The following is a 24,222-nucleotide window of genomic DNA, read 5'->3' on the forward strand; positions in this document are numbered from 1 at the left end:
TTGCAGCACTCCAATTTTTTAATTGATAAAAAATACATTGGAAAACAAAAATAGACAACAACTAGCTGTGCTTGATTTATAACATAGAACACAACTACTTTATAATATGATCATGGGACATCCAGGGAGTATAAAACAATGCAGCTACACAATAACATGAATATAATATAATGATAAACAAGCCTCTTACAAATGTCCCTCAAGTAGGTATACAAACTCAAATCGGAGGCGTGAGCTTGCTTTTGTCAGGTAATCATTTGTCAGGAAATCTCAATTTGAGACAAACACTCATCAGCACAAAGAAGCCTTTCTCTTTTCTGATCTTTCATATCTGAAAATCCCTGTTCACAACAGTATGTCGTGGAGAACTGTAGAAGAATAGCCAGTTCTCTTTGGTCATCCAAGAGAGGCTTGGATGCTATCTCTGTATAGCAGGGCAATAGATTGAAATGGATCGAGTGTTTTATCCAGGAGAATCTTTGACATTTGCTTAGTTGCAGAGTCTACACCAAATCCAGAATGTGGCAGCTAGACTGGTGGCTGGAAGTGTCCACCAGGACCATATAACACTGGTCCTGAAAAACCTACAGTACATTGGCTCCCAGTACATTTCCGAGCAAAATTCAAAGTGTTGGTGTTGACTTTTAAATCCCTAAATGGCCTCGGCCCAGTATACCTGAAGGAGCATCTCCACCCCCATCATTCAGCCCGGACACTGAGATCCAGCTCCAAGGGCCTTCTGGCCCTTCCCTACCTGCAATAAGTGAAGCTACAGGGAATCAGGCAGAGGGCCTTCTTGGTAGTGGCACCCACCCTGTGGAATACCCTCTCATCAGATATCAAGTAGCTATATAACCTTTAGAAAGCAGCCCTGTCTAGGGAAGCTTTTTAAAGTGTAATGATTTATTATGTTTTTATATAGGTTGGAAGCTGCCCAAAGTGGCTCAGGCAACCCAGTCAGATGGGTGGGGTATAACTGTTGTTAAGTCAGAAAGGATCCCTAGGATCATTTAGTCCAAACCCCTGCAATGCAGGAATCGCACCCAAGAGAACCAATGGAAAACAAATGAGTAATACAGGTGAGGTCAAGGGATAGAGAGGAGAGCAGGATTGCACCCAATATCCCCCAAATAATAGCCAGGAACCCACTAAGGGCGCATGTCCCTCCCATATTGCCTGTAATAGAGGTAAGTGTGATACTGGAGCTCAGGCAGGATGATACGGAAGCAGCTGTTGTACTGGGCATAGGTGAGGTTCTGTTTGAGGCTGTAGCCCAGAATGGTGACACTGCCCGGCTGCCAAGGCCGCAGCTCATCGGTCATGCGCTCAGGTCCTACAGGCTCCCCCGACAGGCACCTGGCCCCCGTCTCCCTGAGCAGAGCATGGAAGGCGTCCAACTCCCTCTTCATGCGCATGTAGCCATAGCGCTCCACCTTGTGCCAGAAAACGCCCTGGAAAAACCTGTAGATCTGCATGTCCAACCAGTTCCAGGCCTGGATCTTCTGCACCAGCGCCTTGGGCAGAGGCTTGCCCTCTTTGTGGCGCACGTTGAGCCTGACGTACACCAGCTCTTCCATGTCCAGCCCCAGCAGCTCCCTCGCCAGGAGGAGCGACTCGTCAAAGTGCTCCGCGATCATCACCAGTTGAAAAGTCCGATTCAGCCTTTCCAGCTCTCCCAGCCACCGGCCGCTCGGCGCTTCTTCCTGACTGGTGTTCAGGCCTAGGTCAAAGGCCATGGGGTTTTTGGCCAGCCCATTGCTGGCATCCCTGGCATCGTAGTAGCGAGCCGACTCCTCCAGGAAAGCCATCAGCGGTCTGGAGTGGTTGGCCAGCATCTGGAAGGCAGGCACGACGTTGAGGTAGTAGTAGAAGACGGACTCGAACGTTTGAACGGGGTGGCGCAGGATCGTGAGGAAGATGCTGTGTGGCGGCATGACCGCCTGGACTTCGCCAACCGCCAGCCGCATATGGCTGCAGAGCAGGTTGAAATGGGTGGCCCCAGTGGGGAGGTCCTCCACAAATGTCCTGGAGAAGGCCTCTGGGTAGGCAAACTGGTAGGAATAGAGTGGAAAGGCCACGGTCAGGTTCCGCCGCTCCCCAGCCCGGAAGAGGATGTTCTGCACCGTGCTGCCGCCTGTTTTGTGGGTCTTCAGAAAGACAACATTAAGGCCCACCGGCTCTTCCAAGTCCGTCTTCCCCTGCAGCTGCTGAACAGCCAGAGAGTAAGTGGATGCGTTTTTCCGTTGCAGACTCAGCAGTTCTTCTGCAGGGCTGATCCGCAATACTTCTCTGCAAGGTAAGGTTTAAAAAAAGGTTGTTAAACCCCATATGTTAAACCACAGAGCCTAGGACTTGCTGATCAGAAGGTCAGCGGTTTGAATCCCCGTGACGGGGTGAGCTCCCATTGCTCGGTCCTGATCCTGCCAACCTAGCAGTTCAAAAGCACATCAAAGTGCAAGTAGATAAATAGGTACCGATCCGGCAGGAAGGTAAATGGCATTTCTGTGCGCTGCTCTGGTTTCGCCAGAAGCAGCTTAGTCATGCTGGCCACATGACCCGGAAGCTGTCTGTGGACAAACGCCGGCTCCCTCGGCCAATAAAGCGAGATGAGCGCTGCAACCCCAGAGTCGGTCACGACTGGACCTAATGGTCAGGGGTCCCTTTACCTTTACCTTTACCTTTAAAGGACCCCTGGACGGTTAAGTCCAGTCAAGGCCGACTCATTTCGCTTTCAAGCCAAGGGAGCCGGTGTTTGTCCACAGACAGCTCTCCGGGTCATGTGGCCAGCATGACTAAACCGCTTCTGGCGCAACAGGACACCATGATGGAAGCTAGAGTGCACGGAAACATCGTTGGATGGCCACATGTTTCCTACCACTGATCTACTGGGTATCTAGAAGTTGGAAGCCAGGCAAACTGGGTTTCACATGAAGAAATTGCTCCTGACAGCAAGCTGCTATTGCTCTCTTCCACAGACAGAAATTTGAGCCCAGGAACAGAGCTGGGGTGAATTACAATGCTCTCCAGTAGTTTACTAGTACTGTAAAGGTAAAAAAAGGTAAATGGCCCCTGGACAGTTGAGTCCAGTCAAAGGCGACTATGGGGTTGTGGCGCTCATCTCGCTTTCAGGCCGAGGGAGCTGGTGTTTGTCCACAGACAGCTTTCCTGGTCATGTGGCCAGCAGGACTAAACTGCTTCTGGCGCAACAGAGCACTGTGATGGAAACCAGAGCGCACGGAAATGCCTTTTACCTTCCCGCTGCAGCAGTACCTATTTATCTACTTGCACTGCTAGGTTGGCAGGAGCTGGGACAGAGTAACAGGCGCTCACCCCATTGCAGATTCGAACTGCCGACCTTCTGATCAGCAAGCCCAAGAGGCTCAGTGGTTTAGACCGCAGTGCCACCCACAAGAGTGCCACAGCAGCACAGTTACTTTGGCACAGCTTGGGGTAAGGGTCTTTGGGGTATTAGGATATTTTTGTAATCATCTGTCTAGTCACTTTAAGGATAATGTATAAGTAGGACCAGCCTTGGGATTACTTTATACTACTCTGCCCCTCGGTGATGGCTGAATGACCAAACTCCTTGCTGTACATACCAGAAATGATCTGAAGCTTGTCTTGAGTGGATTAGAGAGAAAACTTTAAAATGGAAAGTGTAATGCTGGTGATCAACACAGTGGTGAAGCTTCAAGCTCCGGTACCGGGGGGGGGGGGCGGAGAGCAGGCAGGGGCATGGCATGCTGCCCGCAGGGGCGTGACGCATGTCCTGTGGTGGCGTGGCACCTAGCGTGGGTGGGGGGCAGCCATGATGGCACCCCACTGGGATCGCACTGCCGGAGGGAGTGCGCTCCTCCCGCACTCCTCTTCCTCTGCCAGTGGATCAACAAAAGAGGTTTAAAGACTCTCTCAAGGCAAATCTAAGAAAATGTATAAACACCAAAAACTGGGAAACACTGGCCTGCAAGCGCTCCAATTGGAGAACAGCCTTTACCAAAGGTGTCATGGGCTTTGAAGATGCTCAAACTCAGGACGAAAGGGAAAAACATGCTAAGAGGAAGACACGTTTAGCAAACCCTCACCGTGATCAACTCCCGCCTGGAAACCTATGTCCCCACTGTGGAAAGACATGTGGATCCAGAATTGGCCTCCACAGTCACTTACGGACTCACTGTTAAAACTGTGTTCATGGAAGACAATCTTACTCTGCTACAAATGACCTCCAAAGAAAGACAGAAAATGTTTCTGGCTCCTAGGTCAGGAATGAACAATGCCACGTGTTACAGTTCTGTGATCTACTATTAACTGGGAAATGCCTTCAGGAGGGTGTGTGCTAAATGCTCCTAAACTAGTCCCTTGTGTACATTACAGGCCTTGGACAATCCTACCTGGATACTTTCCATTCCCCGTATCCATGGCAACAGATACCATGTGCAGCTCCATTTCTATTCCTGAAAAGCCTGACAGGCCAAAGACATCTGGAGACCCAAGTTGGGAATGCCTCGTTTAATCAATCTCTTGTTAAGCAAACCCTAAGGCAGAGGATTTTGGAAATCTTATCACACGGAATTATTTTCATCTAGTACAACTCTTTGGCCATGGTGGGGAGGGGGCTGACGGGAGATGGAGCTTACCAACATTTGGATGGCCACACGTTTCCTATCACTGATCTACTGGGTATCTAGAAGTTGGTAGTTGGGTAAACTGGGTTTCACATGAAGAAATTGCTCCTGACAGCAAGCTTCTATTGCTCTCCTCCACAGACAGAAATCTGAGCCCAGGAACAGAGCTGGGGTGAATTACAATGCTCTCCAGTAGTTTACTAGTATTGTAATTTACCCTAAGGGGAAAAGGTAAAAATAACGTCTCTTAAAAAAGAACTATTTTATGCCACTTTAAGCTAAATGGGGAAGTGATCTGCGAAACTTTAGCTTCCGGCGCTGCCCTCTCCCCATATTCAGATGGCCCTATCCAGGCAGGGAGCTGTGTTGCACAGAGAATGGTGGCACACCCAACACAAGGCTTGTTGTGCTCATTACAATAGCTGCCGGGTGCATCTTCCTTTCAATTATCTTGAGACTGCTACTTACGTCGGCAGCACATATAATAAAATTGGAAGGATACAGAGAAGATCAGCGTGGCCCTTGCACAAGGATGACATGCAAATATCACTGATCTTTATATCAGTGGTTTTCAACCAGTGTGCCGTGGCATCCTGGGGTGTCTTGAATGATGGTCAGGGGTGCCGCTGGCAACACTGACCTCTGTCCCTCTTCCCTTCCCTCCCTCCTTTGATGCCCTCTTGCGTCTCTCTCCTCCAAAGGCTTGCAGAGCTGTTGGTTGCAGCAGCCCTGGCTACAAGCTCCCCAGGTGAATGGTGCCTCTGGGGCTGGCCAGGGGGAGCTTCCCAGGCCCCTATGGGGCAGTGTGAGGAGGCACCTCTCTTTGGCGTGGGGGGGCAGCTCAGAGATTGGGGCGGCAGCAGCGGCTGCCCAGAAGACTCCCAAGGAGAGGGGACAGGAGGCTGAGGGAGGGTGTTCAAAAAGGTGTGAGAGGCTGCTGGCTCTGCAGGAAAGGGGTGACATAACTGGGCTCCTGAGCCCCACAGGGGTGCCGCAGAAAGAATGAAGTTGGTCAAGGGAGCTGTGGACCCAAAAAGGTTGAAACCCTTTGAGATATTATCTATCATCTACATCTATCTATCTATCTATCTATCTATCTATCTATCTATCTATCTATCTATCATCTATCATCTATCTATCTATCTATCTATCTATCTATCTATCTATCTATCATCTATCATCTATCTATCTATCTATCATCTATCTATCATCTATGTCTATCAAATGGAAGTTCATATTTTTATTTGACACTTTTAAAAAAAGAAACAATATTGTTCAAGGAAAGATGGAGCAGGTAATGAATAGACCTAGTGATAAATTACAGAGCCTTTTACAGAACTGCTGGGCCAACAACCAGCTCCACACATGGACCAGAAAGAGACCATCTGGACGCTTGGAACCGAAAATTACAGAGTGCCATCTCTAGAGCACATCTCTAGAGCTATCCAAAAGAACCAACAAACCCAAAAGGCAGTTTTGCAGAGGGCAACTGTTAAGGATACCTCAGTACCAAGGACTAATTTATTTCTCGGTCTTCTTACAAAAGGCTTAATTTCTAATCGTGCCCTGAGCTGCTTTGGGAGGAAGAGCAGGATAGGGATGTATTTATTAAACACACACACACACACAAAAGTGAGGATGGAAGACATTTCTTGCAGACTGGCAACCCTTCCCTCTGGGACCAGATTCAAGGAGCTGGCTGTGGTTATTCCGCAACACCTGCTCAAAAACACATCTCTCCTGCGTTGGCTCTGAACCCCTTTTTCAGAAATCAAGCAGAGAGGTGAGCAATGGTCTTTCAAGGTCAGGATCGTACCAGTACCAAGACAGTTCTCTCTACAAAGCTCCCTTGTACCCCACATACCAATACTCACTGCTTGGTCAGTTGCCTGAGGAGCAGCAGCAGAAGCAGGAAAATGGCACCCAGGAGCAAGGAGCGGTGTCTCCAGATGGCAACCGAGAGGCAGAAGCAATTCATCTTCAGAGCAGCGGTTCGGCACCCACTCTGGAATTTCAGGGCCCGGGGTAGAGGCTCCCCACGCTCAGCGCAGCTCAGCTCCGAATAGTCACCAAATCACACTTTTCGCCCAGTGGCCACGTTAAGCCTCTCAGTCAATGGGTGTCTTACCTCGCCTCACCTCCCTAAAGCGGCTCAGAACTTCCACAGACTATTACGAGATACGAAGCAGCCAAACAAGCAGATGGAAGATCTGACGCGTCAAAGTCTCCCGGCCTCGAGAGAGCAGCTGTTGGGCACAGGGGGCTGAGGCTTCTTAAGGAGGGGGGGCCCAAAGGACAGGACAGCAGCCTGACCCCCTTCGTGAGAGGCTAAGGAATGACACATCTCACCCAACAAGGCAAGGCGGTACCCAAAACCTATTAACTAAACCCAGAAGCTTGCCCCAAGTTTTGAATAAAATGCAGACTGAGTTGCAAAGGAGTAACGCAGCCTCCCTGGGTGAGGAGGGTTTCGTGTTATCTGGAAGGCATCAGAAAAGGGAGATGGGCAGTTCAGGGAACAGGCGCCCCAGGTCCTGGAAAAGGTGCCCTGAAAATAATACCTGCAAGGCTGCAAGCGACAGAAAGGACTTCAGTAAAAAAAACAACAGCCCAGAGTGCTGAGATTTGGTGGGAATTAAAAAAGGTTATTTATGTATGCTACTACAGTCATCGGGACGCAGGTGGCGCTGTGGTCTAAAACACAAGAGCCTAGGGCTTGCCAATCAGAAGGTCAGTGGTTCAAATCCCCGCGACGGGGTGAGCTCCTGTTGCTCGGTCCCTGCTCCTGCCAACCTAGCACATAAAAGTGCAAGTAGATAAATAGGTACTGCTCCAGCGGGAAGGTAAACAGCGTTTCTGTGCGCTGCTTTGGTTCGCCAGAAGCAGCTTAGTCATGCTGGACACACAATCCAGAAGCTGTACACAGGCTCCCTTGGCCAATAAAGCGAGATGAGCGCCACAACCCCAGAGTCGGCCACGACTGGACCTAATGGTCAGGGGTCCCTTTACCTTTTTACTACAGTCATACCTGGTTTCTGAACAGCTTAGTGACTGTTCTGGTTTGTGAACTATTTTTGGAAGCCAAACATCTGACGGGGCTTCTGTGGCTTCTGATTGGCTGCAGGAACTTCCTGCAGCCAATCAGAAGCTGCACTTTGGTTTCCAAACGTTTTGGAAGTCGAACGGAGTTCAAGAATGGATTCTGCTCGACTTCCAAGGTACGACTGTACTGCGGCCTGTGTCTGGTTAGCCCAAAAATTGAAAACGAGCGAGGTCCCAACCAGAGAAGAACAACTTAAGTTGAAAGAATATGCACAACTCACAGACTTAACATATAGAATAAGAGAACAAGAAGAACATACGTTTAGAGAAGATTGGAAAACGTTTATTGAAAATATGGGAAATAACTGTGTACAGCTGAAAACGCTGGCAGCAGCATTAAGATAAACGCATCAGCGTAAACAAGTTTTGATGGATGCAATAATGGAATACTGAATGGTATAGTTTTTGTAAAATATGTGGGGATTTATGGTATGTAAAATGAACCGTGGAAAGAGAAGGGAAGCTGTTGATATCTTAAGGATGTAAAATGAGTATTTTAAATTGTAAAACAGAAAATTTAATTAAAAATATATATATAAAAGAGTATTTGGTGGGAATTGTGTGGTCCTCCGGACTCCCAACAGCCCCAGCTAGCATGGTCTGGGAGAATAGGGCCTGGAGCCCAACAGCAGCTGGGGGGGGGGAGGTTCTTGTCACCAGTTCCCCATTCCTGCTGCTGAACCACACCCAGTTTCCACCTTCATGTCAGCACAAACTTCAGGATCCCACAGCTGCATAGCTCCCTGAAAGCAGAACTGATTCCAATGCACATTCTCAAAACACATCAGAAGTCGGTAGGCTAAAGCTGACCAAAAATCCAGAGGTAGCATTATCATCAGTTTACGATGGGGTGGAAGGTTCACAGGCTATGAAGGACTTGCTCACAAATTTATTGACAGCTGCACGGATTATGATAGCTAGGAAGGCGCAAGCAAAATAAATATAACAGGGAAGAATGGTATAAAGAGGTGGGGGATATAGCTATTAATGATAAATTAACATGTGCCATTAAGGTAAGACGGGGGAATATGCAGCAGAAATTATTTCAAGGAGATATGGAGGGCGTTTGTAGAATTTGTACCGTTAAAATGGAAAGGGGTCAAACTGTCGCAAGAGGTGTTTAAATTTTGGGAGGTTGGTTACAATGGAACGGTCTCGGGGGTGGGGTGCACCTTTTTATTCTTATTTATGATTATTACTTTGTCAAAATAAAACTAAAAATTAAAAAGAAAAAAAGAAGCTTGTCGGTTGTTTAGTCCCGACACACATTTACAGCTGCTCTTCTTATTATTTATTAAAATTGTATACCACTCTATACCTCCCAGCAGTGCACAAATCTCAATACAGTGGTACCTCAGGTTAAGTACTTAATTCGTTCCGGAGGTCCGTTCTTAACCTGAAACTGTTCTTAACCTGAAGCACCACTTTAGCTAATGGGGCCTCCTGCTGCCGCTGCACCGCCGGACCACGATTTCTGTTCTCATCCTGAAGCAAAGTTCTTAACCTGAAGCGCTATTTCTGGGTTAGCGGAGTCTGTAACCTGAAGCGTATGTAACCTCAAGCATATGTAACCCGAGGTACCACTGTATAACAAACACAAAATGCACAGCTGTTAGGGATGTTAATAGACTTAGTGGCCTAAACACAGCATAAGAACGCGCTCAGGGAAAAGAGGCGCACAGAACCTCTGATAAAAGATGCTACGTGTTGAATTTCAAGAACCGAACTGACCTGTTCTGGGTCCCATCTACGTGGCATTTTCCTCTCTGCATTCTCCCCTGGCCTCCCCCTGTGGAGCAATACACCCACTTCAGGATTACAGATCCCAAGGACATGTTTAATGCCAGCATCAAGCTGCCTTAGCAAGTTCTCTCGAGGTCACAAACTAGAGAAGCCAGCGGGAGAGGCCTGCCTTCTGGGGTTTGTTAAGAAAAGAAGATGGGGGGGGGGGCCACTCGCTTTCTGTGATTTCATGCAGTCCAGTCAACCGGATGGGCTGAACAGGGTCTAGATTGAATCCCACCTTTGTTTTGCAGATTGTATGTGTGAATGAGTGCTCGAGTGTCCAGGAGGGAAGCGCAGCTCTTGATCTGCTCGCCTCTCATTAACTATATTTTCTTTTTTTTGGTGATCACTCATGGCCGAGTAAGATTGTCTTCATTGATCACGGTCTTAACAGGGAGTCTTTAAGTGACTGTGGAAGCCAATTCTGGACCCTCCTGGCCTTCCCACAAAGAAAATATGTGAACCTTATTTTGAGCACAGCCTCTTGGGTGGTTTTTGATTTTTTAAATAAATTTTATTTTTGCATTTTCTATTTTGCATAAACAAATGAGTTAAACACATAAACATATAAGCTCTTCTGATTCACCCTCCCCCCAAATTGTGGATCTTAACATAACTATTCCCCCCTCTGCACCTCTATCATAACTCTGTTTCTTATAAATCCTTTGTCAATCCATAGTTCAATTCTTTACTACAAGTTTTCTGTCAATCCTACCAATGTATGTAATTGTTTACAACAGCTTTTCAAATGAATTATAAACTTTCCCCATTATTTATTAAAGACCTCCTCTGATTTCTAATTTTTCCTGTAAGCTTTGCCATCTTGGCATAGTTTATCAATTTTGTCTTGCCACTCTTCTTTGGTCAGAGTTGTACCATCCTTCCATTTCTGCGCTAAGAGAGTCCATGCAGCTGTGGTTGCGTACGTAAATAGTTTTGTCTTGAATGGTTTTTGGAACAAGTTTCAAAAGGAGAACAGCTTGCAGGACTTGCTTGCTTGCAACTTGCAGCTAGATATCTAATACTATCTGCTTCACTTCTGCATTGCCCAGGAATTTATTTTCTATAATTAGGTGAAAGCAAAATTAAAATGAAGGCTCCACATGGTACTTATTTTAGCAGATCATGCCCTTCTCTCACAACCATGAGCCTTCTGTAATTTTAACTCTCAAGCAAGCCTCTCTGTTCACAGCCTGGTTTTATTGCTTCCCAACGAGCAAGCTAGGTAGCTAATTGGGGACAGCCTCTCCGTTGCCCCAATGTCAGCATCAGTTTCTGTGGCTTTTAATTCACGATTCCTTCTCCCACTATTAAAAATACTGCTATTCAGCTATCAAAAAATAAAATGGAAAAAGAAACAAGGAATTAAAGGCCCCCACGTCCCTGTAGAAAGAGATAGTGGAATTCAAGAGATATTAAAGGACAAATTAATGAGCTATTCACCAACAACTTCCTACCCATACTGATGAGGAAGAAGAAGAGGAAAAGAGAGAAATGCTTCATTAATGTCACAGGAGCTCTGGAAATTTTCGAGAGCATTTTGCCAATCCACATGGGACCCAGCTGGTTCTGCAACTGCATTTTACAGGAAACCCACCAACCCCAATCAGGAAAGAAATGGTCTGGATGCTGTGTAAGGACTGACAAGAGAACAGCCACTGTGATGGGCCCAGACTTACAAGGCTACAACAAGGTTTCCCAAACTTGGGTCTCTAGCTGCTTTTGGACTACAACTCCCATCATCCCTAGCTAGCAGGGCCAGCGATCAGGGATGATGGGAACTGTAGTCCAAAACAGCTGGAGATCCATTTGGGAAACACTGGGGTAGACGAACAGAAGGGCGCAATTGAGCCGATACAAAATGCCAAGAGGGACAAAGGTATCAACCGGCAATGTATTTGAATCATTCTTCCGCACAAATCCTGCCCTGAAGCCCAGAGGCACCAAGCGCTACCTTCTGGGCGATCGCTTGCAGCCATCAAACAGGTCGCTGGTCCAGGGAAAGGAAACTTTTGCTCCGAAGATGAGCCGCAGCAGGATAGCTCAGGCCTGAGCTGCTTTCTTGGCCTGGTCTCGAGTGCCCTCCTTAGACTTCCTCCGCCTTTTCTCGCGGAGAAGCTGGCGGAAGTGCAGGCGCTTTGCGTTGAGGCCGTAGGCCTGGAGTCGCTGGCGGCTGAACTCCAAGCGGCCCACACGGACCCGCGCCACCCCCTTCCTGCTTCTCTTCTTCGGCCTCTGGACTCTGGGGAGGGCAGGAGAGGGGTCCTGTGGAGTGGCAGTCTCCACCCGGCTACTTGCAGCTGGCGCTGGTTTCGGTCCGGGATCTCCCTTGGGAAGCAGGAGCCTTTCTTCCTCACATTCGGTGCCGGACGGCTGCAGCTCTTTAGCAGGCAGCTCCTGGCGCTTGGCCTTGTCCCTGCCCTTCTTTCCTTTCTTGCCTGGTGTTTTCTTTTCGCTTTCCGGCTCCTCCGGCCTGAAAGGGGAGCAAACGGACGAATGAAATAGGACGAAAACATCGTGCGGATCTCGGAGGGCTACTGCTGCGTTGCAGAGTGAAAGAGATGGCCTCAGGAGGGAATGTACCGTATTTTTTGCTCTATAGGACGCACTTCTTCCCCTCCAAATATGAAGGGGAAATGTGTGTGCGTCCTAAGGAGCGAATGCAGGCTTTCGCTGAAGCCTGGAGAGCGAGAGGGGTCGGTGCGCACCGACCCCTCTCGCTCTCCAGGCTTCAGGCAGCTATCCGCAAGCCTCCTGAGCATGGCGGGAGTTCCCGCCGGGCTCCGAAGGCTTGCGGAGAGCAGCCTGCAGCCTGGGGAGCGCAGCACCAACTCCCGCTGCACTCCCCGGGCTTCAGGCAGCTATCCGCAAGCCTTCGGGCTCTGAAGGCTTGCGGATAGCAGCCTGTTCTGGGGGCTGGGGTTGGGGGAAGCTCGGGCTTCCCCCGCCCCAGCCCCATGGCTGTGGGGAGGGGAATAAATTTTTTTCCCTTTATCCCCCCCCCCCAAAAAAAAACAAGGTGCGCCCTATGGAGCGAAAAATACAGTAATCACAGTGGCAAGAAATCTTTATGCTCGTAAGGGGGAGGAGGAAAGAATACCATCCAAGGAAGAATGGCTGACAAAAATCAAAGAATATGCAGATATGACCAAACTGATGGCACCGATAAGAGACTCAAGCTTAGATCCTTGCAAAGAGGACAGGAAAACCCTTGCCAAGTTTACTTAAAACAGTGGTGTCCCAACTTTTTTCAAAGAGGGCCAGATTTGATGATGCGAAGGGCTGAGAGGGCCGAGCAAAGTTTTTGGCCTTTTTTAGGATTTTACCCCAGGAAATAAACTGCCACAGGGACTGGATTAAACCAACTGGTGGACGGGATTAGGCCCCCAAAACGGACTTCAGACATGCCTGACTTAAAAAGTAATTCTTTATACATGAAGTCCACAGTGGGGTTTGAAGTTTAAGGGAAAAAATAGTAGATTATATTAAGAAACCCGTTAAAGAGGATGAAGCTTGACATGAGGGTACTTTAAAATGCAGTTATGTGAAATTATATTTATGAACTTTGAGGATGGACAAGCAGAAAGTCATTAGCATTGAAAGAGTATAATTATTGAGTGTTAAAATGCAATCTTGAAACCAAATAAAATAGCAATATAGATAGATATAGAATAGAGAACGTACTCTGACTGAAGGGATTTGAGAACCTGCTTCTTCTTCCAAGTATTCTGGCCTTTCTGCTCATAGGCCGTTTTGTCTCGCAGCTCCTCCTTCTCAGACCTGCATGGAGAAATCACCTGTCAGGTGCCACATGAAAGGTGCCCTCCTCCCCTGCCTTCCCACCCTGATGGGGGTGGGAGGGGAAAAGCAGGGAACAAAACCATCTCATCGTAGACAACAGCATGGCAGGTAGCGGATGGTGCCTTGTGCAGGTGCAGAACCCCCCAAAAACCAAGAGGTCTGCAAAGATTCCTCTTAGCTAGACACTGGAGCTGCGGTGGATTGCTCTGTGACTCAGAAGCTGACACCTCCGCCCCATTCCCAAACTTGCAGGCCCCTTTGTACATTGTCGCTTGCCAGAAAATATTGAATTCTTCGAAAAAACTGAAGCACGAGTCGCGGTGACCAGCGCAACCAGAAGTGGGCTAGAACCCAGGAGTCCTGGTCCCCAAGCCACACTGCACACAGCAGGACTCCCCCCTTTAATTCGGTTTCCAGTGTAGACAGACACCGCATCCTTCCTGCGCCTCACCTGTACATACAGGTCTTCCGCAAAGAACACCAGCGGTTCAGCTCCTTGTCATCAGCTGCCAGGATCTAGTGAGAAAGAATCATTCATTTCTTATTTTAATAATAATAATAATAATAATAATAATAATAATAATAATTTATACCCCGCCCATCTGGCTGGGCTTCCCCAGCCACTCTGGGCAGCTTCCAACAAAATATTAATACAGTAATGCAACAAACATTAAAAGCTTCCCTAAATAGGACTGCCTTCAGGGCAGGTGCCACTTCCGAGAAGGCCCTGTGCCTGGTTCCCTGTAACCTCACTTCTCGCAGGGAGGGAACTGCCAGAAGGCCTTCGGAGCTGGACCTCAGTGTCCGGGCAGAACGATGGGGGTAGAGACGCTTCTTCAGGTATACTGGACCGAGGCCGTTTAGGGCTTTAAAGGTCAGCACCAACATACTGGGAGCCAATGTAGGTCTTTCAAGACCAGTGTTATGTGGTCTTGGCGGCCACTCCCAGTCACCAGTCTAGCTGCCACATTCTGGATTAGTTGTAGTTTCCAGGTCACTTTCAAAGGTAGCCCCATGTAGAGCGCATTGCAGTAGTCCAAGTGAGAGATAACCAGAGAATTCACCACTCTGGTGAGGCAGTCCGAATGTTGCACCAATTGGCACCTGATCCTCCAGAAGCATGCACCCCGGCCTTTGTTTATTAAATTTGTGCACCTCCCTTCATCCGGAAATCACAGAGCAGCTCACAACGCAAAAATACAAAATGAGAACACAAAAGACGTAACGGAACAAAACCAAACCAGTAACAACCCCGCCTCCCGCAAACACATTGAAAAGGCCACAGCATGGCAAATCAGCCAAAGGCCTGGTTGAGGGGGAATGTTTTCACCTGGTGCCTAAAAATATGTAATGAGCCTCCCTGGGAACAGCATTCCACAAACAGGGAGCCACTGCAGAAAAGGCCTGTTCACATGTTGCCACCCTCCAGAGGAGGCACGTGAAAAAGGGCCTCAGAAGATGATCTCAGGGTCTGGGTAGGTTCATGTAGAAAGAGGCGGTTCTTGAGGTGTTGCAGTCCTGAGCCGTTTACGGCTTTGTAGGTCAAAAGCAGCACTTTGAAGTGGGCCCGGAAACTAATTGGCAGCCAGTGCAGTCAGGCCAGGTTTTGTGTAGTATGCTCAAACACTCTTGAGCAGGGGTAGGCAACCTAAGGCCCAATCTCCTTCTAAATCGAGCCTGCAGATGGTCTGGGAATCAGCGTGTTTTTACATGAGTAGAATGTGTCCTTTTATTTAAAATGCGTCTCTGGGTTATTTGTGGGGCATAGGAATTTGTTCATCCCCCCCCCCCAAAAAAATATAGTCTGGCCCACCACACGGTCTGAGGGACAGTGGACCGACCCACAGCTGAAAAAGGTTGCTGGCTCCTGGTCTTGAGCAAGCTGGCCACCGCATTCTGTACCAGCTGAAGTTTCTGAATCGCCTTCAGAGGCAGCCCCATGTAGAACGTATTGCAATAATCTAGCCCGGAGGTTACGTGAGCTTAGATGACAGATGTTAGGCTATCCCTGTCCAAACAGGGGCATGTGTGGGCCACCTGCCGAAGCAGACAGAAGGCACCCCGTGCCACTGAAGCCACTTGAGTCCCAAGCAATGGGTCCAGAAGTATCCCCAAAGCTACATACCAGCTCCTTCAAAAGGAATGTAACCCCATCAAGAGCAGGTCATCTTCCATCCATCCAGTCTACCAAACCGCCCACAAACAGTGCCTCAATCTTCTCTGGATTGAGCTTCAGTTTGTTGGATCTCGTCTAATATACAGTGGTACCTCAGGTTAAGTACTTAATTCGTTCTGGAGGTCCGTACTTAACCTGAAACTGTTCTTAACCTGAAGCACCACTTTAGCTAATGGGGCCTCCTGCTGTCGCCGCGGTGCTGGAGCACGATTTCTGTTCTCATCCTGAAGCAAAGTTATTAACCTGAGGTACTATTTCTGGGTTAGCGGAGTCTGTAACCTGAAGCGTATGTAACCTGAAGCGTATGTAACCCGAGGTACCACTGTCTGACCAAAACAGACAACGGTCCTCCCCACCCCAGCGGGAGAAAAGAAATCCGCCTCAGTCTCTGCAAAAGGGTAAAGTTACCTACCTCCTCGGTCGAGAGACCATAGCTGCAGGGGACCACGGTTCGGTACTTGAAACGGCAAGGCAGGTCCCCTATCAGGTCTTCATAGTCCAGGCGGTAGAATTCATCTAGGTACTGCTCAAAGGTCTTTGTCTCTGCAAAGAGAAAGAGAGAGAGTTTTTAATAGCCTTTGTAAAAACAAAAACAAAAACACCAGAAGCTTTTCTTTGGGGAATTATAGGGACAGAAATACCTAAATTGTATAGAAACTTATTGATGCATATTTTTCCCCAATGTAAAAAATCTACAATGTATTTAAGAGAAGACTGTTAACAATTAAAAACTTTGGCAGGATTGCAGTAATGCTTGCAATGTATGAAAAACTATCGTAAAAAATGGATTGTTTCTTTTTAAAAAATAGAGAATATAAGGGAAGCAGTTGAAAAAAAGAGTGATAATTTTAACCATGGAAGGGCGGAGGGGAGTCGAAGGATTCAGAGAAGATTAAATGATGATGTGGATGTTTAATGTTTGAATTTAAATTTGTTAAATAAAATTTAATAAAAATATTTTTAAAAATAAAATAAAAAGGAACTTATTTATGTATGCTACTATAGCAGCAGGAATGTTACCCGCCCCAAAATGGAAAGAAGCAGAAGTCCCAACAAAGGAAGAATGGACACAAAAACTTGTGGAATATGCAGAAATGGCGAAATTTACCGGAATAATAAGAAATCAAGATAGCAAACTTCTTATAAAAGAATGGAAATAATTTATTGAGTATTTACAGATAAATTTTAAATAGATAAGAACATCGACAGGATTATTGTAATAACCTGCAGTTTTGTAAGAGTATTTAAAGTAGATAAATAATCGAGCAAATAATGGTGAATTTGGATATGAGGAAGATATTAAAAATAAATTTAAGGAACCAAAGGAAGTCAAATTTTGAAACGTTAAAATGATTGTGAAATTAATGAAATGTATAAACCTGAGAAGCATATTTTTTTAAAAAAGAGAGAGGGAGAGGGAGGGAAGAAGGAAGAGAAAGACGTTTGGCTGGGCAAGAAGATTTTCACTAAACGGGGAAGCTGAAAAATGCCCAGAAGCATTCAATCTCTCAGGGAAGCCTCCATCACCCAAAGAGAGCAAGTCCCCTTCTCTCTCAGTTCCAACAATTCTCAAATGCAATTGACGCCACCTGGCCTGGGAGAGCTTCTATGGGCAAAAGTCGCCATGCAAGTAAGGCCTGCTCATCTTACCCGCTCTGGGATCCCACAGCTAATTCTCCCTGGCTCCCTCGCTGGCCCAAATAGGACTAATTTAGCCAGCTAGCCCTGGTGATCATCTAATGTTTATTGGATGGATTTCCCCCCTAAACTGATTTTTGAATTCTGAATTTATTGTTATTCACGTTTTATACTGTATTTTATGCTGGTTTTTGTTGCATCAGTTAAGTGTTTTAAATTTGTTGTTAGCCGCCCTGAGCCCGGTTTTCTGAACTGGGAAGAGCGGGGTATAAATAAATTATTATTATTATTATTATTATTATTATTATTATTATTATTATTATTATTACCATCCTTACCGGGGTCAAAGGGTTTTTTCTCCCGACTGACAGCCTCTGCAAAATGTGACTTGCGCTTCTTCTTGCCCAGAAGGGGAACCTCCAGCCTCCGTTGCTTTCTGGATGGGCCTGGCTCCTGGGTGGGGTCATAATCAGCATCCATCTGAAGAGGTGGTTTGTGGAGGGGAGAAGAAGAGAAAAGCAAGCGTCATTTCACGCGGGCATCGCAAACCCTGGGAGGAGAGCAGAGCCAACCTCCCTTCTCCCCCGGTGCCAAAAGTCATGCAGGGAAAACAAGACCAGAACCCAACCAGACATAGAGCAAGAAGCTGCTGCTTAGCGCTCATCAGCCCCCGCCCCCATAAAATAACCTCTCAAAGGACCTGTTGATGGCATTTTACCATTGTACTGTTGAGAGTGTATTAACTTATGGTCTGTGTGTGCGGTTTGGGAGCTGCACGGTCAGGGAAAAAACAATGTTGTCCAGGGTTGTAAAGACTGCGGAAAGAATAATTGGGTGCACTCGTCCCACCTTGGATCAAATCTATGCTTCCAGGTGCCATAAGAAAGCTGCAGAGATAGCGCAGGATAGTGCGCACCCCAGAAACGATCTCTTTCAGCTTCTGCCTTCTAGAAGAAGGTACAGGGTTATAAAGACTAGGACTAGCCGCCTGAGAAACAGTTTCTATTCAAATGCGATTTTGGTTTTAAACGTAGTGTAAGGTAGTCTCTGTGGGTGTATATTGTATTTAATTATGGGGCATCAGAGTTTTTAGGGGGTTAACCAGGCTGGCATAGCAGGCTTGTTGGTTTCTGAATGTCTGATGTAGATTTTCAATTTCGTTGTTCTATATGGGTCAATGACAATAAACATTATCGTATCGTATTTGCAAGGGCATCTCATCTCTTCTGCTGCTCACTTCAGCAGACAGAATGCCAACTGCACCCCTATGGTTGTGCAAGGCTCCTAGGAAATCAAGATTTCACCGTTCTTCATTAAATATGTTCCCAGTCCTCAGGGAGGAAAGCCTGGATGCGACAGCTGCATGCAAAAATGCATCAAATCCTGTCATCATCTCATGAAAGTTGTTGCTCAAAGTCTGCCCCCTTTCCCCACCTCTATCCATTAGGTTATTAGATGCCACCGTTTTTGCTAAGTGTCCTCAAATCTGCAGGGAGCCTTCTGGTCACACTGACCAGAGACTGTGGCTTTCCCTCATCTATTTGCCTATCTCTTCACGGGCACCATCTTCTGCCAATCCATGGCTGGAGTGCATAAAGGGGTGCGAGAACAATTCAAAGTGTTTCCGAGCACAATTCAAAGTGTTGGTGCTGACCTTTAAAGTCCTAAACAGCTCGGCCCAGTAGACCTTAAGTAGAGTCTCCACCCCCATCGTTCAGCCCAGACACTGAGGTCCAGCTCCAAGGGCCTTCTGGCGGTTCCCTCCCTGCGAGAAGTGAGGTTACAGGGAACTGGGCAGAGGGCCTTCTCGGTAGTGGCACCCGCCCTGTGGAACAGCCTCCCACCAGATCTCAAGGAAATAAACAACTATCTGACTTTTAGAAGACATCTGAAGGCAGCCCTGTTTAGGGAAGTTTTTAATGTTTGATGTTTTATTGCTTTATTATTATTATTATTATTATTATTATTATTATTATTATTATTATTATTATTTTATTATCAACTCTGGCTCCGGCCTGGTGGAACGCTCTGCCTCATGAGACCAGGGCCCTGCAGGATCTGATTTCTTTCCGTAGGGCCTATAAGACAGAGTTGTTCCGCCTGGCCTTTGGGTTGGAGCCAATTTGATTCCCTCCCCCTCTTTCTTTTTTCTTTTCCTTTCTCCTCCTGTGATGAGGCTACATTTTAATATTTTAATGTTTCAATATTTTAATGTTGTATTTTAATTTTGTTTTTAAATTGTATTCATTCAACTTATTTTTATTATTGCTTGTTAGCCGCCCTGAGCCCGGCCTTGGCTGGGGAGGGCGGGGTATAAATAAAAAATTATTATTACTATTATTATTAGTAGTAGTAGTAGTAGTATTAGAGACCCGCACCACCTCAGCAACCAGAGCTGGGCCCCCTGGTTAAGAATGCAAGCCAGACATACCACAAAGTCAGGATCCTCACAGTGGGGGTGGTATTCTTCATCCTCCTGCAGCCCCAGGTCAGCTTCTGCTTCAGTTCCATCCCCTCCTGTCCACTTGTCCCAATTCCACTCATCTGCATTCGGGATGAAGACAAAAAAGACATTTTTGCTTTCTAAGCTAATGATTCCTTTCGTCCCATTGCTTTCTGAACCTCACCCAGGAACCGGCCTGCAGTAATGCCCAAGTATCCCTCAACCAAAGTTGGGATGGATAAAGAAACAGAGTCCCCCTGTTAAGGCATCTGAAGGCATGAAACGAGCTTCACGTGCTGGAAATGTAATGAGGTTGAGGGTACGTTTTATCATATGTGGTGGGGGTAAAAGAGTATTGGGAAACGATATTTAATGAATTGAAAAAAAATGTTTAAAAGTACTTTTTCCAAAAAACAAACAAAAAACAGAGTCCTTTTGGTTGGGGATAATTCAGAGGGAAATTCCCAGGTGTCAAAAAAGACTATTTATGTATGCTACGACTGCGGCTCATGTTTTATCAGCCCAAAAATAGAAAAGGAGGAAGGTAACAGCCAAAGAAGAATGGCAATTTAAACTGATGGAATACATGCAGCTTGCAGACTTAACATATAGAATAAGAGAACAAAAAGAATGTAGACTGGAAAAAGACTGGGAAATGTTAAATGAACACAATTTTCACCCATATATTAAGTAAAGAACGCTGGAAGCATTAAGATAAATTCAACAGTGAAAATAAGTTCTGATGGATGTAACAATAGATTACTGAATGGTTTAGTTTATGTAAAATACGAGGGATGGGTGGTATGCAAAATGAACCATGGAAAGAGAAGGGAAGACATTGATTTAAGGTTGTTTAAATGAATATTTTGAAATGTAAATCAGAACATTTAATAAAAATTATATATACCGTATTTTTTGCACCATAACACTCACTTTTTTCCTCCTAGAAAGTAAGGGGAAATGTCTGTGCGTGTTATGGAGGGAATGCCTACGGGTGGCATGCCTATGGATTTTCCTCCTCTAAAAACTACGTGCGTGTTATGGTCGGGTGCGTGCTATAGAGCAAAAAATACGGTAAATAAAAAAAAGAAACAAGCGTCACGCAAGAATGCACCAAATGACTCCTGAGGATCTCTAAAGCACAGTACTCATTTTAACATTCCAGGCAGATTCCAGATTACATGGGCAGCTTCTGCAAAATACTCCCGGCTTGCTTGCCTTCCTCCTTTCATGTCCCCAACTCATGTTCTCTTCAGCAAAAATTCTCCCAGCCAAAAACATCTCCCGGTTCTGCAACAGATCTTCCATGCGCCAAAAGGAAGACTAACAAGAACCTCGCTGGATCAAGCCAAAGTAAATCCAGTTTCATGCAACACTCCACAAACACATCATTAAAAGCCACCTGAGCAGGTGCCCATCTAAAGCAGCCTTTCCCAACCTGGTGTCCTCCAGATGGTTTGGACAAACAGATCCCGCCGTCCTCTCCCTGAACAGCACCAGGTCGAGGGGGGACTGCTCTAGAATTGGGGATCCCAATGCTGACCTCACAAGCAAATTTGTTTTCGGACCGAGGGCAAGCTGCCCATGTGCCAGGGCATCTTCTCGACATACCGTCAATTCCTTCCTCTGCCTCAAACTGCGGTTTCTCTTCCTCACCAACTCCGTAATACTCATCCCCAAATAATTTCTGTAGGAAACAGAGAATGATGATGATGATGATGATGATGATGATGATAATAATAATAATAATTTTTATTTATACCCCGCCCTACCCAGCCAAGACCGGGCTCAGGGTGGCCCGGTATACCAGGTATAAAAACAATTGATTGAAATACAACTTAAAAACAAGATCAAAATACAACATTAAAATGCAGCCTCGTTTCAGTAGAAACTCAAATCAAAAACTTTTTGGGGGATGAAAAGGTCAAGTCTTCACCAAGGCCAACTATCCAGACTGGTCCTACGTGGGCCAGATAAAAAAAAAGCCAGGGAAGTCCCCAAATAAGGAGTTTCATCACCGAAGGAGAAAGGAAAAAGGAAAGAGGGGGAGGGGATCAAGTTGATTCCAAGCTAAAGGCCAGGTGGAACAACTCTGTCTTACAGGCCCTGTGGAAAGAAATCAGATCCTGCAGGGCCCTGGTCTCATGAGACAGAGCGTTCCACCAGGCCGGAGCCAGAGTTGAAAAGGCCCTGGCTCTGGATAAAGCTAATCTAACTTCCTTAGGGCCCGGGACCACTAGGGTGTTGCTATTTATGGACTTTAAGGTCCTCCGTGGGGCATACCGGGAGAAAGGTTAGACTAGACGGTCCTCAGGGTCCCACCAACTCTACAAATCAATTCAAGCATTGGCTACTGCCTAAACCAGTGATGGCCCAACTTGGCCCTCCAGCTGTTTTGGGACTACAATTCCCATCACCCCTGGCTAACAGGACCAGTGGTCAGGGATGATGGGAATTGTAGTCCCCAAACAGCTGGAAGCTCCTGCAGCCAATCAGAAGCTGCGCTTTGGCTTCCGAATGTTTTGGAAGTCGAATGGGCTTCTGGAACGGATTCCGTTCGACTTCCAAGGTACGACTACATAGAATATGGAATAATATGCAGTTGTAAATGTTGACAATAGGGCCCACGAAGGGGATGAGAGGGAAGTCTCGAGATTCAGAGTAATCTCTATATATGGATACGCATTTGGAATGTTATAAATTTATATTTGTAAAATCAAATAAAAATGATTTCTAAAAAAAAAAAAAAAGAAGTTGGCTAATGCCTAGAAGGCAAAAGCACTGCTCAGTTTCAAATCAATTCACTGAGCCGTTTTCAAACGACAAGCCAAATCTACTTCCCTCAATTTCTCGTTGTGGCAAGAGGACGGGGTTCAGCTGACTCACCCGTAACACGGCCCTACCATTTTGGAGAGGGGCTGGGGCAGTGTCTTCTGGCTGCCAGCCAGAACCCTTCGCACTGGTATACAACATGCACCCACCTCCATCAGATGGTCATGTTGGGTGGGATCAAAGTCCCCGTCGAGGTCCACTTCCTGGAAGGTGCTGGTTGCACTGCCGGTGATCTCACGCAGCTTCCCCAGCCGTTCCAGGATCTCCCGGCGCTTCAGGTTCTTCAGCTGCTTCAGCTCCTCCTGTTTTTGAGCCTTCTCCTTTTAGGGTGAAGAAAAGCACAGTATTACGGGAGGAGGCCGTTATTTGGCCCATCCGGCACCCAGATCTACGTCTGAAGAATGCTATTCCCAGGGAAATTCGCTTGGCGCCTTCATGCCTGAACCCGCCTACACTTCCCTGGGAGTCCTGAGAGACCTGCTCTCCGCTTTGCAGGACTTTCCCCACCTGACCTGGGAGGGCGGGGTCTGGACTGACTCCAGCTACAAAAGCTGAGGTTGCTGAAGAGACCAGAGATCATCTTGGCTGTCTGAGTGCAGACCCAGGTCATTGAGCCTGAGCTTCCATTGCTGTCGCCCACCATGAACCACCATTGGCAGAAATGGCAGCAACAGCAGCAGATATACTCTACGTTTATATTTTATTTCCTTGCTAATTATGCTGTTTTAAATGTGCATTTTATACTGGACTTCCTTTAGTAATGTTTTCTTTTGAAATGTTTCAGATACTTTTTGGGGTTAACTTTGCGGCATTAAATGTGTGTTTAACTTCTTTGCAATATTTTATTCTGAAATCTTTAACATTTTAGTTTCCCGTTATTTATGTTGCTTGGAATGTATAATTTATATTTGACTTTCTTCAGTAACATTTTATTCTGGATTACTTTTTTGATGTTTTATTGTAGGTTTGTAAACCGCTTTGAGCTTTTTTCTGAAAAATGTAAAGCGGTATAGAAATGAAATGATTCATTATACACCTTTAGGCACCACGCAAAACCGTTCCGTTTTAACCAGGCCTTTGGTTGATTTGATTTTACACCCTATACCAGGGGTCAGAAACCTTTTTCAGCCATGGGCTGGTCCACCGTCCCTCAGACCATGCGGTGGGCCAGACTATATTTTGAGGGGGGAAATGAACAAATTCCTATGCCCCACAAATAAGCAGAGATGCATTTTAAATAAAAGCACACATTCTACTCATGTAGAAACACCAGGCAGGCCCCACAAATAACCCAGAGATGCATTTTAAATAAAAGGACACATTCTACTCATGTAAAAACACGCTGATTCCCAGACTGTCTGCGGGCTGGATTGAGAAGGCGATTGGGCCGGATCCAGCCCCCGGGCCTTAGGTTGCCTACTCCTACCCTATGCCCTTTTAAAATGTGGGGGTTTTTGGGACGTGTTATTGGGTTGTTGGTTTCATTTTGATTATATATTTTGTGATTTTATATTTTGATTTTGTTCTGTGAACTGCCCTGAGACCTCCAAGTATAGGGCGGTATATAAATTCTAATAATAATATTAATAATAATAGGCAAAAGTTTCAGCCCTCCTAGGCAGCCCAATAGAGCTGAACATTATCCGCTCGTATCTGTGCAGAACTCACTTTCTTCTTGCGCTCCTGCGTCTCCTGCCGTTTCTCTTTACGGCGTTCGTCCTTCCGGCGCACCGAGGTTGCAATGTTGCGGGGATAGGTTTTCATCTAGCAGTACAGGTATCGGAGAAGAGAAAAGAAGAACTCTTCAGCCTCGCGTTCTTCAG

General features: G+C 46.5%; 2 protein-coding genes across 3 annotated transcripts in view; both read right to left on the minus strand.

Moving 5' to 3' along the window:
• On the minus strand, positions 1 to 10,220 carry LOC310752744 (galactose-3-O-sulfotransferase 3-like). Its single transcript, XM_083593700.1, has 2 exons — positions 9,456 to 10,220; positions 1 to 2,289 (listed from the first exon to the last, which is right to left on the minus strand). Exons 1-2 carry the CDS (start codon positions 9,572 to 9,574, stop codon positions 1,149 to 1,151), a joined length of 1,260 nt encoding a protein of 419 aa, XP_083449826.1. The 5' UTR covers positions 9,575 to 10,220; the 3' UTR covers positions 1 to 1,148.
• KRI1 (KRI1 homolog) overlaps positions 10,002 to 24,222 on the minus strand; it is a 27,182-nt gene continuing 12,961 nt past the window's right edge. For both annotated transcript variants that reach the window (XM_083593237.1, XM_083593236.1), the window contains exons 11-19: positions 24,068 to 24,163; positions 22,549 to 22,719; positions 21,179 to 21,254; positions 19,556 to 19,668; positions 17,463 to 17,604; positions 15,899 to 16,029; positions 13,762 to 13,826; positions 13,194 to 13,289; positions 10,002 to 11,982 (exon numbers count right to left, since the gene is read on the minus strand). In XM_083593237.1, the coding sequence (XP_083449363.1) occupies positions 11,553 to 11,982; positions 13,194 to 13,289; positions 13,762 to 13,826; positions 15,899 to 16,029; positions 17,463 to 17,604; positions 19,556 to 19,668; positions 21,179 to 21,254; positions 22,549 to 22,719; positions 24,068 to 24,163 (1,320 nt within the window). In that variant the 3' untranslated portion in view covers positions 10,002 to 11,552. The remainder of the gene's footprint in view (positions 11,983 to 13,193; positions 13,290 to 13,761; positions 13,827 to 15,898; positions 16,030 to 17,462; positions 17,605 to 19,555; positions 19,669 to 21,178; positions 21,255 to 22,548; positions 22,720 to 24,067; positions 24,164 to 24,222) is intronic.

This window comes from Podarcis filfolensis (assembly GCF_964270895.1).
Source record: "Podarcis filfolensis genome assembly, chromosome: 17".
In the NCBI taxonomy this organism is placed as follows: domain Eukaryota; kingdom Metazoa; phylum Chordata; class Lepidosauria; order Squamata; family Lacertidae; genus Podarcis; species Podarcis filfolensis.

Coding starts and splice junctions, on each gene's coding strand:
- LOC310752744 (XM_083593700.1), bottom strand. CDS start 9,574: ATGCTGGCATTAAACATGTCCTTGGGATCTGTAATCCTGAAGTGGGTG. Junction 2,290..9,455: donor GTAGATGGGACCCAGAACAG/GTCAGTTCGGTT, acceptor CTTACCTTGCAG/AGAAGTATTGCGGATCAGCC.